This window comes from Cephus cinctus, unplaced genomic scaffold, assembly GCF_000341935.2.
Source record: "Cephus cinctus unplaced genomic scaffold, Ccin1 Ccin1_scaffold0997, whole genome shotgun sequence".
NCBI classification, from domain to species: Eukaryota; Metazoa; Arthropoda; class Insecta; order Hymenoptera; family Cephidae; genus Cephus; species Cephus cinctus.
The window spans coordinates 265601-283942 of NW_014333542.1; the positions used below are offsets into that span (position 1 = coordinate 265601).

The following is an 18342-nucleotide window of genomic DNA, read 5'->3' on the forward strand; positions in this document are numbered from 1 at the left end:
CACAGAGAAACGACTCGCGTCGGCATCCTTTCAAATTTCAAAATGGCGTCACTAATGTCCATTTATCGAACAGCCCGATGAAACAGTAGCGCACGACATTCTAACTTAATCCGTTTTATCTATGATATAATTTCATGTCGGCATCTTTACGAGGTTACGTTACTTTAGAATTTAGAAAATATTTATCGAAAATTGTAAATAATGACAGAAGAGGATAAAGAGCTTTTGCCAGACGAATGGATGGTACGAGTTTGATAATTGTATTCGTGATAAGTATTCGGAAAGAGTCGATTGCAGATAATAAATCTTTATAAGGTTTACATGATTTTTACTGTGTAAAAATTTGTTTTCTGAATAGAATGGTGTTTCAGATAAGAAAATGTGACATGTATAAAGAGGAATATAGTGATTGCACTAACATCAAATCACGCTTCAATCAGTACTTCATTTTTGGTGAAATGCTGGACTGTTCTCAATGGAAGACTGATCTTCAAAACTGTAGAAAGTGGGAAAATGAAAGAAACGAAACAGCTTATGTACGTATTTCCTATGAAAATCGAATAATACAGAATAAATGTTACGTTTTATCTTTTCTCAATAGAAGGAGCTGGTAAATAGTGAGTCAAAACGAAGACTCGAAAGACTAAAAGCTCACTATGGGAACGATGTATGGAAAAAGAGAGATAAACCTCCCAATGATTGGAACAAGCCACTACCAGAGTGGATGCAAAAGGAGCAAGAAAACACCTACCTAAATTACAAGAATAACGAAACCAAAGGTGGTACGGAGAACAATATGGATGCCGGAATATCTTTTTGCAGTATATCCTAGCAGAAAATAATTATTAGAAATTCTATCTTGTAAAGCACATGTAATATATTTGTAAAGTAGAAAAACAAGATTCTATCAACGTGTTCATACCTATGACAGTACATTGACTAAACTAAAAGCGCCCAGACATATGAAATTCAAACACCACGCCAGAAAAAAAAGAGCAGCAGACGCCATCTCTTCAAGAAACAGTCCCAACCAAAGAAACGAATATAGTACACATGTGATTTAAGCCCTCTATGTATTACTAAAGACTCCCAGTACGAACTTCAACATAAACACACAGTCGTACATACGAAAGTGAAAAGATGAATACAGAGAAAAATGAACAAGCGTCGTCGTGATAATCAATGTGAAAATGACGTCATGAATGGGCCCGTCAATCGTAAAGTATAAATTACAACTCGTAGTATAACAGAAGTGAAACGTCGGAGAGACAAGTAAGACGCAGACATCGGACATCATATTAAATAATTGGAGGACCATAAACTCTCGGCCATTTTAGCCATGCGCAGTGAATCGAGCGTAAAAGCACTACGGACTTGTCGCTGCTCGTTCGCAGCCAAATTCACGGGAACCGTTGGAAGATTGGTAGAGAAAAAAGAGAAGGATAAAAGAGTAGCATTAAAGGAGCAAGAGGAAGAAGACGCGGAGGAAACAAGAAGGGAGTGTTTTGAATGTGAAGGAGAATCAGTAACGTGTGTTATTTAGGCGCCAAGTAACCTCTATGCTGTACTAATGAACGTATCAAAGTCTCGTTCGGTTACTGGTGCGGGAGTACAAGTGTACGAGAGAACATAGAAATCTATTACAGGAGCGTGATTTGAATGAGTGTGACGTAACCAAAGTACAAATAGCGCATATCAACAACGAATATTTTTTCATAAAAGATACAACGAATGATAGTGAACTGTATTTAAGTTTTACGGGAATAAATCGCGCTCGGAATCGCAGGGACGCTCCACAGTTGTACACGGTAAACGGATATACTCTCGTGAGAATAACTCTATTGTATTATTTTATCACGTATAGCAATTCCCTGCACTCGGTACGAGGTGTCAAGTGTTGTGTTTGTTCCGTGGCAGTTGAGTGCGTTTTTCACGAATATTCGCAGAAGGTGGTTGTAAACTAGGAAACATAAAAAAAGAAACAATGGCTTCCGATTGTGTCGATGGTGATTACCTGGGTGCGTATCGGTGTTTCTTCACGGATTTTCTTGCCAGTGTTAATCCTCAGGATCAACTTCCAGTGAGGTTGAGCAGCAACGACCTGACCGAAGCAGAGATCGTTGGTGAGATCATCGACGTGACATTGCAGTATATCAATCAAAAGTAAGTTTTTGTACGCTTTATAGTTTATTTTAAGCATATAAACAGAAATGAATATCTTGGTATCTCACAGTCCATTGTTCGTTCAATTTATAGATAAAGGACATTATTATCTAATCCTAGTCAGATGTTTCTCTTGAACCAACGGAGAATTCATCATGTCTGCATATGTACTCACAGAAACATATAACATTGCTCTTAACGACTTCACGGACTTTATTCTCTTTATTCTGGTACATCCTGTGACTCGTACATTCCCGGTCTTATCTCTCGTTACAGACAAGGCTTTTTTCTTCAATTGCTATCTTATTTATATCCATGCCTACCCATGTTCTTTCATAATGTTCAAATCTAATTGCATTTACATATTTCTCCCTTGTCTTTAACTCGCAGACGAATCCTATGCATCCACGCGATCGAAGAACGTGTTTCTACGGTTAATTTATATTCCACGCATGAAAGCACAGTTCGCCTCTACCCTGCATAGTCGCAGGAAAAATAGGGGAACCGGCAAACCATGTGTACGTTTTTCTTTTTTCCTTTCTCCTCGATCCCCATGTGAATTCTGGATAAATCTATATCTAGCACGTATCCTACTTACAACGGAAAAATCGTAAGAACAGAACATGGAGTTCATATTTTTAACTGATTGTCTCTTTTCAGGAACCTTTATAAAATATATAGAATACGTCGACCTTGTCCCTTTTGATATCGAGAAATTCTATTTATCGCAGTTTAAACCTAAGTAATCAAAGTCTGTGAATCATTTAAACGGACTAATGGTGAAACGTTGAGGATATGGAGTAATAGAATGTAAGAGAACAGTTTAATAGTAAAGGGAAAAAAAAGATATAGTTAAAGTGGGCGGGGTCGGCGCTCGCGCTTTCGTTTGTTCCAGTAAAAGTGACGCCTTTTCCGCTTTCTTTTTTCATTTTTCCCTTTTATTCTTGTTTTGTATATTTTTCTTGGTCCCATCCTCGCGCAAGGAGTTGACACCATGAAGCTATATATTACTTTCTAATAGCAACTACGGGTGAGAATGGGGAAATAAAATTATCGGCAAGGAGATTGATATGATCGGATGGCGTGCGTTCAATACTTCCGGTTGAAAAGAAATAATTCATGCTATTGTCTGTGTTTTATTTGATCTTATGTTTTCTTTTTTGTCTTTCTGTAATCAACAGATGGAGATCTTTAACGTGGGCGAGTAATACACGGTTTCCCGTGGATATGTTATTCAGTGGGTGTTACGAGTGACTCGACGGCAATGGAGTAATATTTATTTTTGCAGAGTTTGTAAAAACGAACGATTTCAAGAGGTCATTAACTTTTTTTACGTCAGCCGCTTGAAATATCGTTTCGCCACATGCCCGCTCTTCTCGTGGGACATAATCTGAAATTAACAAGATTATTGCAAGAGTGGATCTCTGGAGAGCTTAGAATTTTGTCAATGTCATAAAATTATCACATGGACTGCGCAAATGTCCATCCGACGTATATCTTACCAGGACAACGCCTTCATCGGTAACTTCATACTCTCTTATTGTCTGGCTACCATCCGGAAGAAGAGATAATGTTACCAAATTGCCATTTGCCAAAGTAGTTGTGTTCTAGAGAAAAGGAGAGAAGAAGAATATCCAATTGGCTGTTATCAAAGCTGGACAAATATAATACCTTGAGAATTTCGCCAGAGGGCATAGACTCCTCGTACTCTGTATTTAAAGTAAAAATACTCTCCACTGTACGTATCATGGAGATCGTACGAATAATCCACTTATCACCATCCTGCTTGATCTCAAGACGTGGGCTGGAGGCGCTCATCATCTTCCTCGCGATGTAGGGAACTCCTGCAAATACCACAGAGGATTCAATCAGGCCACAAACATTCTGGCCGCGTATCACGCAGTCCTGACAAGGATCTCAAGGGACAGAAATGAAGAAGACTCAAGATATTGTATACAGAATATATATTGTATAATATGTATACCTACATAATAATGAAATGATACTGCATCGACTCTAGAGATTGGTGGTGTATGGTCTCTTGAGAGTGAAGAATGATTAAGCTTATTACTAGAATTAATATGATGATAAGCATATTACATAAACATATTGATAACACTTTCGCAACACTTCTTGAGTATACTGTAAATGGAATTATTGTTCATGAACAACCTGTATCTGACTACCTAGTTGAACAAAACAACGGATGAACAGTCTTTGATGATTCATGCGACTAAAGCGCTTCGTCGATAATTACAGTGAAGGCGTAATTAGTGATAAAATTATTGCGTAGTAAGTGAAATTTGATGGATGTCTCTGCTGAATTGTGATGACTGCTATGAGCACTTACCGATGGCTTTGAAATATTCGTCGATATTTTCATTGCGTTCATGCTGGTATGTTCCTAGGATGCGTGCCATGACGATGATGTTGAGCAGACTCTGATATGGCGTCGAATGAGATATTGGATTTGTGTTGCTTTCCCTTTTACTCTGTTGGTAATATCTCTCGACTGGAACTCCCTGTATATACTCTGGGATGTATGCTATTATGTTGTCTTTTCTGGAGGCCTCCGGCACTGCTGATGTTTTTTTATTCACTGGGAAATGGGTTATGTGCTCTTTAAGATTTCCACTCTCTGTCTCTCCTGTCCATATCTCTTTTATATCTAAATCAAGATAAATAACTTTTGATCAATCTACACTGGGTTTGATTCGGTAGGTGAGCTGGCTGGTGTTAAACTGTATTATGAGTAACCATTGACAGCCTAACGATTAATAATAATGAATTGATTTTTCAGGAGATTATTAATTTCTTTATGTTATTCTCATGGGATAAAGTCTTCCATAGAGATAGACTCATTTCTTCAGAAGTTACGTGTAATGCAAGATTTGAAATATGGTTACGGACATGTGATTACAGTTTTAAATGATTGTGAGAGGTTTTGTTAGTTTTGTTATTTAATTCTCTGCTATCTGAATTCTATTTAACTTGCTCATTTTTTGTTTCAGATCTTGCCCACCGAGCTTACAGTCCTATATTGTGCGCCTGGTGATACAAGAGATTCAGACTCTTTGTAAAAAACAGCCTGAACTCTGCGGCTGGAAACCTGAAGAGAACAGTACGTGTCCTGTGAATGGTTTAATAGTTCAATAAAACTAGTTAGGATTGACTAATTATTTCATATCTTTAAATTTCTAAAGTAACTGTAATTTATCGATTAACTCTGAACATAGATCTTATACCGCAGGAAGGGAAAGATTAAAATGTTTTGTTAGACCGTAAATATTAATTTTTCTTTTATCCCTTTTATTGTTCACAGCATACGCATCACTGAAACTAATGCAAGCAGTGACAAGCAAGGTCAATGAGATCTGCTCACGTTATTTGGACAATAGCAGATTAGCATTATTACCTCCTCCACCATCTACCCCAATGCCGCGGGTTTCGGCATATTGTATTAAGAATTGCAGAAGAAAAATGGAAGACCGTCACGTTGTATTACACGACTTGCACATCATATTCAGTATTTCGGTAAGTTTATTCTAGTATCCTTGTACTAATGTTCTCATGGATTTAATAAGAAAATGTAATTAATTGATTCTTAATCATTGACAGGATGACTCTCCGGCCAGTTATTATGCAGTATTCGACGGACACGGTGGTCAAGAAGCAGCTGCTTATTCTTCTACCCATCTTCATCAGTATTTAGTGGAAAGCACGTATTATCCCAAGGATCCAATTCGTGCCTTACGCGACGCTTTCGTTACGACAGACGCACATTTCATTGAGAAGGCGAATAAATATGTAAGCGACAAGTAAATCGTTGTTTGATCAAGACTTTATTTTAAACATCAATATTACAGTTTTTTTAAAAATATTACTTCTTTTTTTTGGCAGAATCTCAATGGTGGTACTACTGCAGTTTGTGCTTTATTGCTCAATGGCAAATTATATATTGCATGGGTCGGGGATTCCCTGGCGACACTGACATCTCACGGCAAAACGCGTCACCTCGTTAATCCGCATAAACCCGATCGGACGGTAAGTGTTCCTCGGGAACTATTCACGGAGGATTCTCCTGTTTCCGATTTTTCTAAATTTTACTGCGCACTATATGATCGTAGAGTATTATTTGCTCGTACTTGTCGCTGTGGATACGAACGCGCGTCGTATTTACGCCAGGGGACGGCGCTCCAGGATCTACCCAGATAAGTTTCCTGTCGTGAATATTCTTGAAGAGGAGTCCACGCTCCGGATCTATAACCGGGACGTAATTATTAGATTCGTTGAGCAAGGTGGTGCCCATTCTCCAGTGATAATATCCAAGATCGGTAGGCTGAGGCCAGAGTTTAATTCTTCCTTGAAAAAATGGACGCCAGTCTTCGTTTTCCAGTCGTGACTTAAAGTCTATGTAGCCAGACACCTCGAAATGGAATCTAGTGTAGTTGCGTACGAATATAATAGTCGATAGGACACCGAGTCTGTTGGATCTTTCACGAAATGCTAATTGCTGCTCGAATGGATCACTTGGGGTTAGAAGCTCCGAGGAAAGTTCGTAAGCCTTTTGTACGGGAAAGAGTAAATTCTTGACAGCACGTAGCCGTGCGTTGAAGGAGTGTTTATCGAGTGTCTCGCCGGTGCATCTGTAACCCAATTCGGCGACCTGACGCGCCACCGACGTGCTTCTTAGATAGAAGAGATCTTTGGGTATCACTAGGGCATCCAGGTACTCGTCGTAGCTATCGAACTGCAGAAGACGACGGTCACCGTCGATTCGTGTTCCTAACGTGATCATGATTTAACGGTGATACATTTCACAATGAATTTCGCGATGACAGGCAGCCTCGGACTGAGACAGACAAGAGAAGCTCGACTGGTTGAGAAGAATCGTTGCACGTTGGGAAATGTCGAAAGGCCGAGACGCCTCGAAAAATTTCACGGGAACAGGAGAACTTCTCGGGCGTGACAAGAATCATTTTTAAATATCGTTGTGGATCTGTCAGTCTCTGCGCGATTAACAAATAATTTCCTTGTTTATTACAGGACGAAACTAAGAGAGTGAGCGACATGGGTGGATTTCTGGTGCATTATGGGACTTGGCGTGTAAATGGTCATCTTAGCGTTTCCAGAGCTATAGGTGAGTCATTAAATTTATTTCTCTTCCTATTTCTTCACTATATTATTATATAGTCGTTTAAACGTCATGCCTCTTGTTCTTTGCTTTATATAATTTAAGGTTAAGTTGTGTAGCGGCTGATGAGTGTACCAATAACCACCTTCATCAACACAACAACTTGTGTGCGATGTCTGCCAATTATTTCACTTTTAATTACCACTCACATCCTTCCTGGATGTAAATGCGTACATGACTTAACGACTTGTTATATTATTTTAGCATTTCAATCAGGAGTTATTAAGTACCAACAAAAAAAAAACGACTGGTAACATATATCATCGAGCAACGAGTTTTCTCTTGTAAGAGACTGGCAAAAAATTTCACCATCGTTCCAAAATCCTGAAACAGGACTCGCAATACGCACGAAGAAGTACGATCGCCCGTCAGTCATAAACTGGAAAGTGGAAACCGTCCGCACGAAGAACATTTTCTTACGTCCGAAAATAATATGAGGAATTACGCATGTCCGTGATTTCTTACCTTTCTCCCAAGAATTCCGAGTACGTGGGGTTTGGTCTGTTGTAAAAACAGGATTCTATGAATGGATTAAAAAAAAACGGGACAACTGGGTAACAAGCATACAGCAACAGTCCATTGAAGATCTAAATTGACTTGGACAGTCAAAGTCTTGAATTCTTGAATTAAACATCGAACGACAAACGGGAGATCGTTTTTGTCATTAGCATTGATCGATGATCCCATGTAGCGTTTGTCGGCTGAATTATATATCGGCTACCAGCCAACATTGTCTAAGCTGTGAGTATCGCCTAGAGATTTTGTTCCTTGAATCGTGGAGCCTAGCAAGTGGCGACACCACGAAGTAGCGGAAGGCACAGGCAACTCTTAGTGGATCGAACGCGGTAGCCTGGGAATGGGACGCGTGGAGAAGTCTATATATTTGGCCAGCCGTAGAAGGAAGAACGATGAACTCAAGGAAAGCGCACGGCGTGTGGATAAGAGGAAAGAGAAAGAGATGGAGGAGGAGTACGTGTACGCGTAATAGAGGATGTTAAAAATGTCAGTGAGTATATGGAGCAGAACCGTAAACGTTCTTGCCATTCTCCGACGAATGTACATTCCTGTAAAACGGCAGAGAGACGAGTTATCTCTTTCCTTTTCTACGTAGCTCTCTCTCTCTCTCTCTAGCTCCTCACCTCTTCCACGATAAGTCTCTCAGCTTCTTGGAGCCTCTCGCAGCGTCAGAAACCGTCAAAGAAATTCGCCAAGGCTCCCCACAACAGCCGCAAGGAACGTCCAACGAGGAAGAATGGCCACTGGAAAATAATGCATCAACGAGCATTGCTTTCGTCAAATGAAAACATTTCCACGTCGCGAGCGTCGCGGGATTGCGAATAAAATAAATTGTATTAGGCCTAGTAATATGCCGGCTATTACGCATATTAAAGTGGTCTAGGCGAATGTAGAAGTCGAGGGTCGACGAACCGTGCGATATCGCGAGGCACATCAAACTGGATTATACGCTCCATCTTGCGAGTTAAATGCCGATTTTATCATGTTATAGCACGTATAGAGGTGCATACTGTAACAATGACTGATGAACGTGCTTGCTTTTTTTTTTTTTTTCTTTATTATTATCGCCTTCTCGACTACACTTCCGTTCTGGATTTTCACTCGAAAATCCGGATTCCACGTGCCGATTCGAGCGCGATCCTTTCGCAGAGACTGGACACTGCTAGTTATTCTTAAATTTTTAACTTTGTAAACGCTCTCCAATGCGAATTGTACCTCAGGGCTCGACTCGTCTGCGACGAGGCCCTTGCTGTTAAAATTTATATTCTCTCTCAAGTGTGACATAATCTTTGTACTACGTGGATCGGAGCACGCTGCGGTTTTGCGGCTTTTGAAATTGAAACCCTGCTCCCCGCTTGGGAATACAGACGTCCGGTCGCATGATCTTTTTTTTTTTAACGTTACAAGTATCTCATGACCATACTTGATTAATTCATAAATTACAGTAGCACTCGTTTCCAATAGACCAAGGCTGACCTGTGTGAGGATAATGTCAGTGTACGATCGACTGAGTCAGCTGGTCGTTCTATGATAATTATTTGTTGTTTGGTACAATCGCTCGAGGAAGCTACGTCCAACTAGGGTAGCTGCGGGTCAAGCAATGCCATTTACGGTTACGTGAAAATTCTGGACGCGTGTCGAATATCCTGTCGGTTCCGTTCGACCACTGGCTGACACAATAATACGTGCAGCCATGCTCCGAGCTCTACTCATTGCTTTACTGGGTGGTACCCTGGGCTATGCCTGTTTCGAATAGTTAATGGGTTATCAATGAAAATGAATATTGCTTATCAGCAGCTAAGTGCACTGGCTCATTGATCTGCAAGAAATTAATGCGAATCGTGAAGATGGCCCCGTAGTAGGGTCCTCGTAAGGAATTACTTATGGCGTTCAGCATCGAACTAACATAGGACAAGACTATCTAACGTAATAACCGGAAGCGCCTACGCTAGTTTGACGCCATTATTTAAATTAGCCTCGCATTCATTAATTAGATCATTAAAGTTAATTATAACATAGTGGAATACTGATTCCGTATCGCGTGCTTTTTTTTGCCCTCTTATTTTCTATTTTAATGTCTCAGAAGATACGCCGTGGCTTACCGATTCATGTCCAAGGGTCAATTCACAATCTTATCCTTCGTGCTTATCATCATTTACCATGTTACGTTAGATCGTTGTAGATCCTCGATTTTTGTCTTATGGATCTTCTTGTCTTTTTACTTTCAGGCGACGTCAAGTACAAACCCTGCGTAACGGCTGATCCGGAAATACTTTGCGTCGATCTCAACGGCACCGAGGACTTCCTGATCATCGGCTCCGACGGCTTCTGGGATGTGATCAACGAGGTCCATGCGTCTCATAGAATTTATCAGGCCGTCCGGGAGAATCCTTGTGAGTGAACATTATTTTATGCTATTTAAATTCTTTTTTTTTTTTAACAAACTCGACAGCTGCCCGCTGACTGCCACTAGTGGACAATCAGGATTCGTTATGACGTGCTGTGAAATTTTCTTGAGATCAGACAAACTGTTCCGTCTCGTCATACGATTACTAGGAAGAAGTCCGTCTCCGGAGTCTCAGGCTTCCTTGGCTCCGTTACGCTCTGTTTACCAAGACCCAGGGCCGTGTTCCTCGGGTGCATTATGTTTGGACGTTTTCCTGTGCGCTCCTACGTTATCTACAGAGCCGTGCCGATCGGATGTGCCTGTCGATTTTGAATGGGGTATCAGAATTTTCTATGGTCAAATGACTCTTCTTATGGTTTTGCCTGTTTCTTTTTTCTTTTTCTTTTCAAGTTCAAACGCTGACCTCGCTAGTTTGGCCATACTACCTCGATCTCAGTTGCACTCTAACCATGAACGATCGACTAGAGTGCCTTGCACTCTGGTGCTGGAATTATCCTGCTTTCCGGAGTGTAATCGTCCTTCCAGTCTGGCTGGTGATCGTTGGAGGTCTTGAAACTACGGTTGCTTTCCAGGAATCGTCTTACCGACTGATCATGGACCTGGTTTCTTTTTTCTTCTTTTCTTCTTCCTTCTCGTTCCTTTGGCTTGCTATTGTGAACAAGAGGTGGGTGGCGTGTCCAGCTGATGGCACTGGGTGCCAATAAAAAGTCCTGGACACTTCAATGGACTCTTATGCTGAAACGTTCATTTCTACAGTTCACGTAGAACTGCTGAGGGAGAACAAAGAAATTTGTGCGACTCACTCAGAGGACTTTTGGTACTTGGGTAGATTTTCTGACGACTGGAGGAGAGGTTTCTTTTTTTTTTATTTTTTTATTTTTTTATTTTTCCATACGTCTAATACTTTGAAACGAACGAAGATGGGTGTACCTGTAATGTAGATAAGTGCATCCCTCTTTTGCAGACACCTGAGAATAGGGCACTGGCGCAGAGGGACCCTGTCTGTTTCCTTTATTATAGACATATTCACTCGGTACGTTACTTCCCAGCCATTAGAATGTACTCGAAACTCTGTTGCGCATGGCGAAAGCTTGGAAATGTCGCACGCGTCGTCTGGATATACTTATGATGGCTGAACATCGAGTGGTTGCTTGAATGAAAAGAAAAGAAAAAAGAAATTGAAGAGTTCACCTGTCGGCATTATTTATTATTGGAAGTGCACAATGAAGAAGGCAGTGAGAATTTCTTGGGCTGTGGCAATCATGATAAATGATGAAGGATACCTTGTGGAGACTCGGGTCGCCGAGTAGCGACCCTAACGAAGACTGCTATTCATTTATTCGCAGGGTGGCGAGACTGACGGAAAGAGCGGGGCCAGGTCCTTAAGGCTGCTTCACATGGCTGGAAGAGGACGTAGCTTGTTCAAAAGTCTTTTTGACAATCATACGTGCGAGCTCACCCAAAGCAAAGCTCGACTTACGTCCTACCGGCAGGGTCTGTGGTCTTGGACCTTTTACTACTTTTTTGCCAATAGTCGAGCTGTCAAGAAACGAATTTAATGAGATCAAGAGAGAGAGAGAGAGTTGGTATAACCAAAGATAGAAGAGAGTCCGGACTAGAGAGTTGAGAGTCTTACCGTAATCTGTTCATCCAGCGATCCAGAGTCCGAGCACAGCCCTTTCCTTCTTCCTGCCTGAGAAACTGAGTCCCGGGTCCACCGTTCACTCATTCGTCATCTGCTGCCCAAGCAGGCTGGCCCTCGACCAATTCATCACGGGTACCAGTAGTTTTCCTACAACGAAATACAAGTTTTCATAAGCTGTGCGCAACAGGCTTGTATTTATAGTTTAACCTCCAACTTTTATTAAACATTTTCATATCAAATTTTTATCACAACAGTGTTTGCGGTTCTACTGCGGTGTTGCATACCAAATCAGGATTTTATAGTTAAAAGAAAATTATTATTTTACTGTGACGTGTAGAACAGAGGATACTAGTGTGTTTTCAGTGTCTAATTCGTCGAGATTTTGGTGAGTCAACTTTTTTTCTTTCTTTTTTCTTCAATAATCACTGGGTCAGTGTATTGGTGTAAATTAAAGATAATTAGACCCATGTTGATGGATAGATCTTACAGGCAGCATTGCCTGGAGTCTGAGGTATCTACGTTGGTGGGAATATCCTTGAGGCAAAGTAATTATTAAAATTTAAAAAAAAAGAAAAAAAAACGTAGAATTAAGTTAACTCCCATCAAGATCAACTTTTTTAAATATAATTTTCGCATTCTTCTTGTCTGAACTTTTACTTTTTAATATTAAAATTTCTTCAACGACCTCTACCTCTAAGACCGGTTGGTAGCACTGGAAGCAAGAATAATTGGACTTCCGACTCGACTCAAAGGGTTCCTCATACTCGTCACGTAATTTCCCCTTGCGAATTCATGCGGTTGCATAAGTCGCAACAATCTCCATCGTCTGGCTTCTATCAGCCCTCTCTCTCCCTCTCGTTGAATCTCCATTCTCATCTTCCCTGGCTAAAGTATCATCGAACCAGGTAAATCATTAACGATCCTCCCCAAGGGTGTCGTCAATTTTTCACGCAGCTCTCGTACGCTGCTGCGCATGCAATTATGCAGCCTGGGAAACGTGACCGGTATCGTCCAGCATCGTCCCAGGAACCCCCGTCCCTGAGGAAGAAACAATAAGCAGAAGATTCGAATTATAATCGCCATAATCAAGTAAACGGATGATCATTCAAGCGTCCGCCCATTGACGGACTTCCTATCGACGAAAGAAAAGTGCAAAACGAAGAAGAATCCCATTGGAGAGCAGCTGAAAGGACATCGCGAGAGTCCGTAAGCGCGTGGCTTCTCAGCCTGAGAAATAAAAGAGTCTCGAAGAAGTACCACGCGTCCGGATATCCGGTCGCGGATATCAGTGGTCGTCGTTATATACGCGGTTGTCAGCTTTCGCACAATTTACAGCCACCAGGCACGGCCAGGCAGTCAGCCTGGCAACAGCGCCGCCCCTGGCCAGCACATAAAATATCGCAATAAAGCATTAAACAAAGGAATCCGAGAGGAGCTGAAGCAAGACCGCGGTTACTGAAGCGAGACCCTGGCAATTCCAGCTCGAAAAACTTAACGATAACCTTGTCGAAGTAGCCGAGTAGTCCTTAGCTCTTTGATACTGTCAATAAGATATTGTAGGAATATATATGTATTCCTAGGTCTGTCGAGTCAGGATACTCCAGTCGGAATAGAGACAGGATTAATTTAACTTGAAGATTCTCTGTAGTACATAACCTCTACGTGCTCGCTTCTGTAGGTAGACTAATCTCACATTTCTGGTTGCGTTTATACACGGTGCTGTGAATCATCCGTGAGACTCTTTCTGTATACATATTTATTCTGCTACTTCTTTCGGTTTAGTCAGGGGGGGCTCGCTTATACGCCTGATACTCGGTTATAACGTTGAATACTGTTATAACCTGGGAGAACAGAGAGTCCTCTTTCAAGGATAGGAACACCGAGTCTCGTGACTCGAGTCCTGAATGGCCGTTCCCTCTGCGCTTCTCCCGCCTTACCTCCTACGTTTTTACTCCTGGCAATTACACGCTGAAGAGCCGGCTTCTACGTGCGTTAATCTTTTTAAATATTCCGCTGCTTTCGTCGCTGCGCTTTATGTAATTCGAGTAACATGTAATTGTGTACGTATAATGAAAATGCCGTGACGGGCCTAGGATCGTCGAGAGCAGTACGGCTCTTGTCCGCAGGGCGCGCCACTGGATTAGTACCTTGCAAATCGTCTTGTATACTCACGCGCCGCGTTCGTGCTGGAATTTTACGAGTGAAAAAAAATTACTCGTAATCTCCGACAGAGGAATTAGGATTTCTCACGCGGAGGTTAAACTAATTGAATTTTAGTATCTGACGTGGCTGACTTATTTTTTTTTTAGTAATCTTAATTTATAAATTTTCATTGATCATCGTTTTTTTTTTGACTTGCTTAGTTGGCCCGTTCGATGCAAGTCTCCCGAGACAATTGAAACGACGTGATTGCCAATTCCCATTATGAATTTCCGCGAAGGAGTTTATTTGTTTTAAACTTACAAATTCAGCTGCTGACGTGCCTTCGACCTGTCTTCGTTCAAGGATTATGTAAGACTTCTGAAAATCTCTTAAAATCCAACCTGCTGACTCGTCAGACACAACTTTCTTGTATACCTACAAAGGATTTCATTACGTTGAGAAATTATTCGGTAAACGAACGCGTGATGGTATTTCGAACCTTTCTGGAGCTTCGATCTTTTATCTTTTTCTTTATTTTCTAAGTCTATAATAACTCCTGTCACGCACGAACTAAAGACTTTCTAACCTCATGATGAATTCTCTTCTCCCACCTGCCCCCTATTTCTCATCTCCTTCTTTCTCCCTATCATCCTCGTTGTCTACGTGTCTATTATGCTGCGAGTAGTGCACTTGAGAATCACTGCTTACTAAATTCACTCATCTCTCTCCCTCTCTTTTTCTCTCTCTATCCTCTTGTCTTCCCTATCTCCCCTCTCTGTCCCTCCACGAGCGAGAATCTTCATTCTCCAACCCTACGTTTGGACTCTCACGTATCTTCAAAGTACCAAGTAATAAAAAGTGCCTCTTCTGTTGAGCACTGGGAGTACAGAAACACGTGGAACGAAGAAGGGCGAAGAATCCCGAGTGACAGTAAGGAGTGGCAGAACAAAAAAAAATTGCCATACTCCCACCCGGTATAATAAGTGACACAAGGGAGTCACTCTTATTATCGCTGCTTAATGCCCCGGAGAATGACCGCTTCTTTATTTTTCATGACCATAACCTCCCAGGGTAACCTTAACGGCCCTTCGAATCAGTTCGGCCAAGTTCGGCAAAGTTCGGCTTAATTCGTTATCCGTCAATCGGACACAGTCTAGCACTTACGAATCTTGAGAATATTAACGCGAGGCAGGCTCATTGAATGAAGCTTGAAAAGTTGGATTCTACTCGAAGCACTTTTTACGTATGACGCCGGCTCCATCTAATTATAGATCCAATGGCCATGGCAGTATACTGCACGTAGCATCCCTCGCGTAGAGGTGGGTACTCGTCCTCTGACTCATGTCACATTCCATCCGCCATTTAATGGATGAACATCATTTTTCTCGAAACGCTCTCTTACGCTGGCATCTAAGAATCAAATGGAATTACTTTACGGAATTTTACGACAGGTACCCAACTTCAGGGTCTTGGTGATTGCGTAATATCGTCACCTGATATTTTCGAGAGTTATTGACATCGAGGATCGGACTGTTGAACGTTATCGATTTTTATCACTTTGCTCTTCTCTGTACTTATTAGAAATTACGTCGATAGTCAGCACGATGCACCGAAACGTGCAGAAACCACCGAAACTCCAGCACCTGTCTGAATACAGTGGCAGATGTCGAGTGACCGTTGAGATCGAGAATGTTCCACAGCCGTTGAAAGAATTACGAGGACGCTTTAAGAGAAAGACAAAATTGACTTTAAACTAGTCTAACCTAACCTAAGAAAAATTCAATGAATGTCTTATGCTTTTGGTATCTCTTTTTTTTTCACGACCATGACGTACAGGCAGAAAACGTTCCGTCCTGTAGAGAAAAAAAAATCTGGTGAAAAAAAAAGCCCAAGTCGAAGACTGTTTATATTTCACGCATGCCTCCTAACGTCATACGTACCATCTGGTATGCTTCCTTTTCGATCGTCTACCCGCCACACCCTCTTGTAATCGAGTATTCTATGGCTTTTTAAGTCCCATAGTCATACACCGTGCCACACGCGGCAAATGAGATGCAGGGCTGAATTATTATTTATATTTAATCCACAATTTTCGTCATACAAGTTTCAAATGAAAATCCATAGTCATACACCGTGCCACACGCGGCAAATGAGATGCAGGGCTGAATTATTATTTATATTTAATCCACAATTTTCGTCATACAAGTTTCAAATGAAAATCCCCGTCTGAATTCAGTATTATATCCTTGGTATTACCGTGTTATGTCTCTGGCGCGTTAATCCCGGCGGGTCTGCTTCTGCGTTCACGCGAGTAGACGTCGGCTGAAGAGGTTAGATTCTCATACAAATTTTCCGAGTGTCGCTCGAATAATGCTCGACTGGTGTGTAACAGCATAGTTTGCGGTTACTCGCAATGGGAAGTTAACGTTACTTTTTCTCAGCGATTACTCGGCCTACGCGTAGCGAGTACAGTATGCCCTGGCAACAAGGACGATCACAAATAAGTATGACTGTACCTCCGTGACAATCGTTCGCAATAACTTCTTTGAGGTTATGTATCTGTATTCGTTGGGACTCCAGTCTTTCGGCACCTACGACGTCAGCTGGATGCTCATAGAACGAAGGTACGAGGCGATGGGCTTAACCTCAAAGACAAAACATGCCATTCCCACAGCCTGGGGGAACAGACGCTCGCGCATGCGCACAAGTCACTCGAGGACTCCCTCGCGCTTGGGAATTGAATTGTTTGTCGCACTTTTCGTGTTACGAGTGACACGCACGAGTCGCACTCTATCCTAATTAGTTACTCGCTGACTCGGACAGTCACTCAGTTGCCTAGAAGATTCACCATTGATATATTACCGGTCATTCTTATCCTGCCTGCCCTAACGAGACCCGGGGCACATTTATTTTACCTCGAGGAATCATTCCCGCTCCTTCGCTTCCGTCTTGGCGCATCGTCATTATAACTCATGAAATTTCACTATCCCAGGACCCTCTCGTTCGAATATTTTTTCCCCCTCAAACCGTTCTACGAACGATTCCAAGATCTCGATGCCGCAATTGTTTCCGTAATAAATGGTCATTTCAGATAAGGTCATATTTTCTCCCTCGAGATGTCTATCCCTAATGTACATTTATTAACTTCCGGCTGCAACGATCTCCCGCTGAAATTACACACTCGCGGGTGGGATTATGGGTTTTCTCGAAGGGGTACCGTATGCGCGTCTCTGCATACAGACTTACCGTAACCATAGAATATATAGTTGGCATAAGAGGGGAGAATACATGAAATTTTACGTGCATATATCTAACGCCAGCTAGAAGTTCCTGGGAGGTATCGATTACAGTCGATGGATTTACCGAGTCTCGTTCTCCCATAGGATCCCAGATTGAGGTATAAGCTTTCCAGTGTTATTGTACGTGGGACGATAGATCACGATCGCACAGGTCTAAAGAGCGCGGGAATATTTGAATTACTCCTGACTTATCGCGATGATAATTCTTTTCGCGTTAACTTCGCAGCCTTATCGCTTGCAACGTTTATTATCGGACAAATATTTTACATCGGAAACACGTGTTGATCCCCTTACGTGTTTATATCGCAATATTCGCGACAGGCCCTGTCACTGGGACAATGCCTATACCTATGATTCTCGTTATTACAGCGTGAGTCAGCGAGAGCCCGTTACCACTGAAGCGAAACCCATTAAAGATTGGACAGTGGTGTGGCGTGCCGACTTTGTTATTATCCACGCTGCTCGTTTAATGCCTGCCCCGAAAGCCAACGAGTAATAACTCTGTGTGTATCGCGTACATGCGTATCAGCCACTATATATATATATCGTACGAGCAAACGCTCTCATACCGGTTACGTTATCCGATCGCGGCGAGGAGGATCCAGAGGAGGAGTTCATTTTTCGTTTTATTCGGTTGGCCATTAATTATCCTCATTAACCGTCACTCCTCTGGCAATCGCTAACAATCGATGTATCGAGCGATCGATTTTCGTATGGAAAATTTGAAATTTTCCCTCGCATTAATAATTCTTCAGCCATTACCCACAATCCACCTCGGTGTTAATTCGGCAAGGAATGCGGCAATTAATTTAGGTTAGGTTCTCTTCTGGCAACGTTGAAGATAAATACGGCACGGCAATGACACGCCGCGCGCTTCACGGGACTGAGAAAAGTCGCGGGAATCTTCCGTCGGCTGAAGCGACGAGAGCCCCGGCGGCTGGTGCAACGGATGTCAAGGATAGACGAATGACGCGGA

The 18342-nt window shown here is 41.9% G+C and overlaps 4 protein-coding genes across 7 annotated transcripts in view; 2 read left to right on the forward strand and 2 right to left on the reverse strand.

Annotated features, from left to right (window-relative positions):
• Positions 1-83: 83 nt before the first annotated feature.
• On the forward strand, positions 84-914 carry LOC107271525 (UPF0545 protein C22orf39 homolog). 2 transcript variants are annotated; one of them, XM_015747642.1, is made up of 3 exons: positions 84-243; positions 372-536; positions 602-914. In XM_015747642.1, exons 1-3 carry the CDS (start codon positions 202-204, stop codon positions 830-832), a joined length of 438 nt encoding a protein of 145 aa, XP_015603128.1. In that variant the 5' UTR covers positions 84-201; the 3' UTR covers positions 833-914. The 2 variants fall into 2 exon arrangements, with proteins under 2 accessions (XP_015603128.1, XP_024944596.1); XM_025088828.1 differs by having other exon boundaries at positions 121-243; positions 359-536.
• A 283-nt stretch (positions 915-1197) lies between these two features.
• LOC107271518 (mucin-17) overlaps positions 1198-18342 on the forward strand; it is a 36956-nt gene continuing 19811 nt past the window's right edge. Inside the window, exons 1-7 of one of the 3 annotated variants that reach the window (XM_015747631.2) lie at positions 1198-2163; positions 5175-5284; positions 5486-5697; positions 5782-5970; positions 6064-6207; positions 7210-7303; positions 10102-10266. In XM_015747631.2, coding sequence (XP_015603117.1) covers positions 1985-2163; positions 5175-5284; positions 5486-5697; positions 5782-5970; positions 6064-6207; positions 7210-7303; positions 10102-10266 — 1093 coding nt within the window. In that variant the 5' untranslated portion in view covers positions 1198-1984. The other 2 variants (XM_025088820.1, XM_025088821.1) reach the window with 2 other exon arrangements.
• On the reverse strand, positions 3280-12962 carry LOC107271527 (fatty acid-binding protein homolog 5). Its single transcript, XM_015747645.2, has 8 exons — positions 12617-12962; positions 11917-12072; positions 11564-11819; positions 11211-11430; positions 4514-4831; positions 3835-4007; positions 3666-3770; positions 3280-3553 (listed from the first exon to the last, which is right to left on the reverse strand). The coding sequence occupies exons 4-8, from the start codon at positions 11302-11304 to the stop codon at positions 3494-3496; spliced, it is 750 nt and encodes a 249-aa protein (XP_015603131.2). The 5' UTR covers positions 11305-11430; positions 11564-11819; positions 11917-12072; positions 12617-12962; the 3' UTR covers positions 3280-3493.
• LOC107271522 (uncharacterized protein C4orf22 homolog) lies at positions 6220-7200 on the reverse strand. The gene has a single exon (XM_015747639.2). It carries the CDS (start codon positions 6959-6961, stop codon positions 6260-6262), a length of 702 nt encoding a protein of 233 aa, XP_015603125.1. The 5' UTR covers positions 6962-7200; the 3' UTR covers positions 6220-6259.

Coding starts and splice junctions, on each gene's coding strand:
- LOC107271525 (XM_015747642.1), top strand. CDS start 202: ATGACAGAAGAGGATAAAGAGCTTTTGCCAGACGAATGGATG. Junction 244..371: donor TTTTGCCAGACGAATGGATG/GTACGAGTTTGA, acceptor ATGGTGTTTCAG/ATAAGAAAATGTGACATGTA. Junction 537..601: donor AAAGAAACGAAACAGCTTAT/GTACGTATTTCC, acceptor TTTTCTCAATAG/AAGGAGCTGGTAAATAGTGA.
- LOC107271522 (XM_015747639.2), bottom strand. CDS start 6,961: ATGATCACGTTAGGAACACGAATCGACGGTGACCGTCGTCTTCTGCAG.
- LOC107271527 (XM_015747645.2), bottom strand. CDS start 11,304: ATGTCTATAATAAAGGAAACAGACAGGGTCCCTCTGCGCCAGTGCCCT. Junction 3,771..3,834: donor CCTCTGGCGAAATTCTCAAG/GTATTATATTTG, acceptor CCTTTTCTCTAG/AACACAACTACTTTGGCAAA. Junction 3,554..3,665: donor CCGATGAAGGCGTTGTCCTG/GTAAGATATACG, acceptor TGTTAATTTCAG/ATTATGTCCCACGAGAAGAG.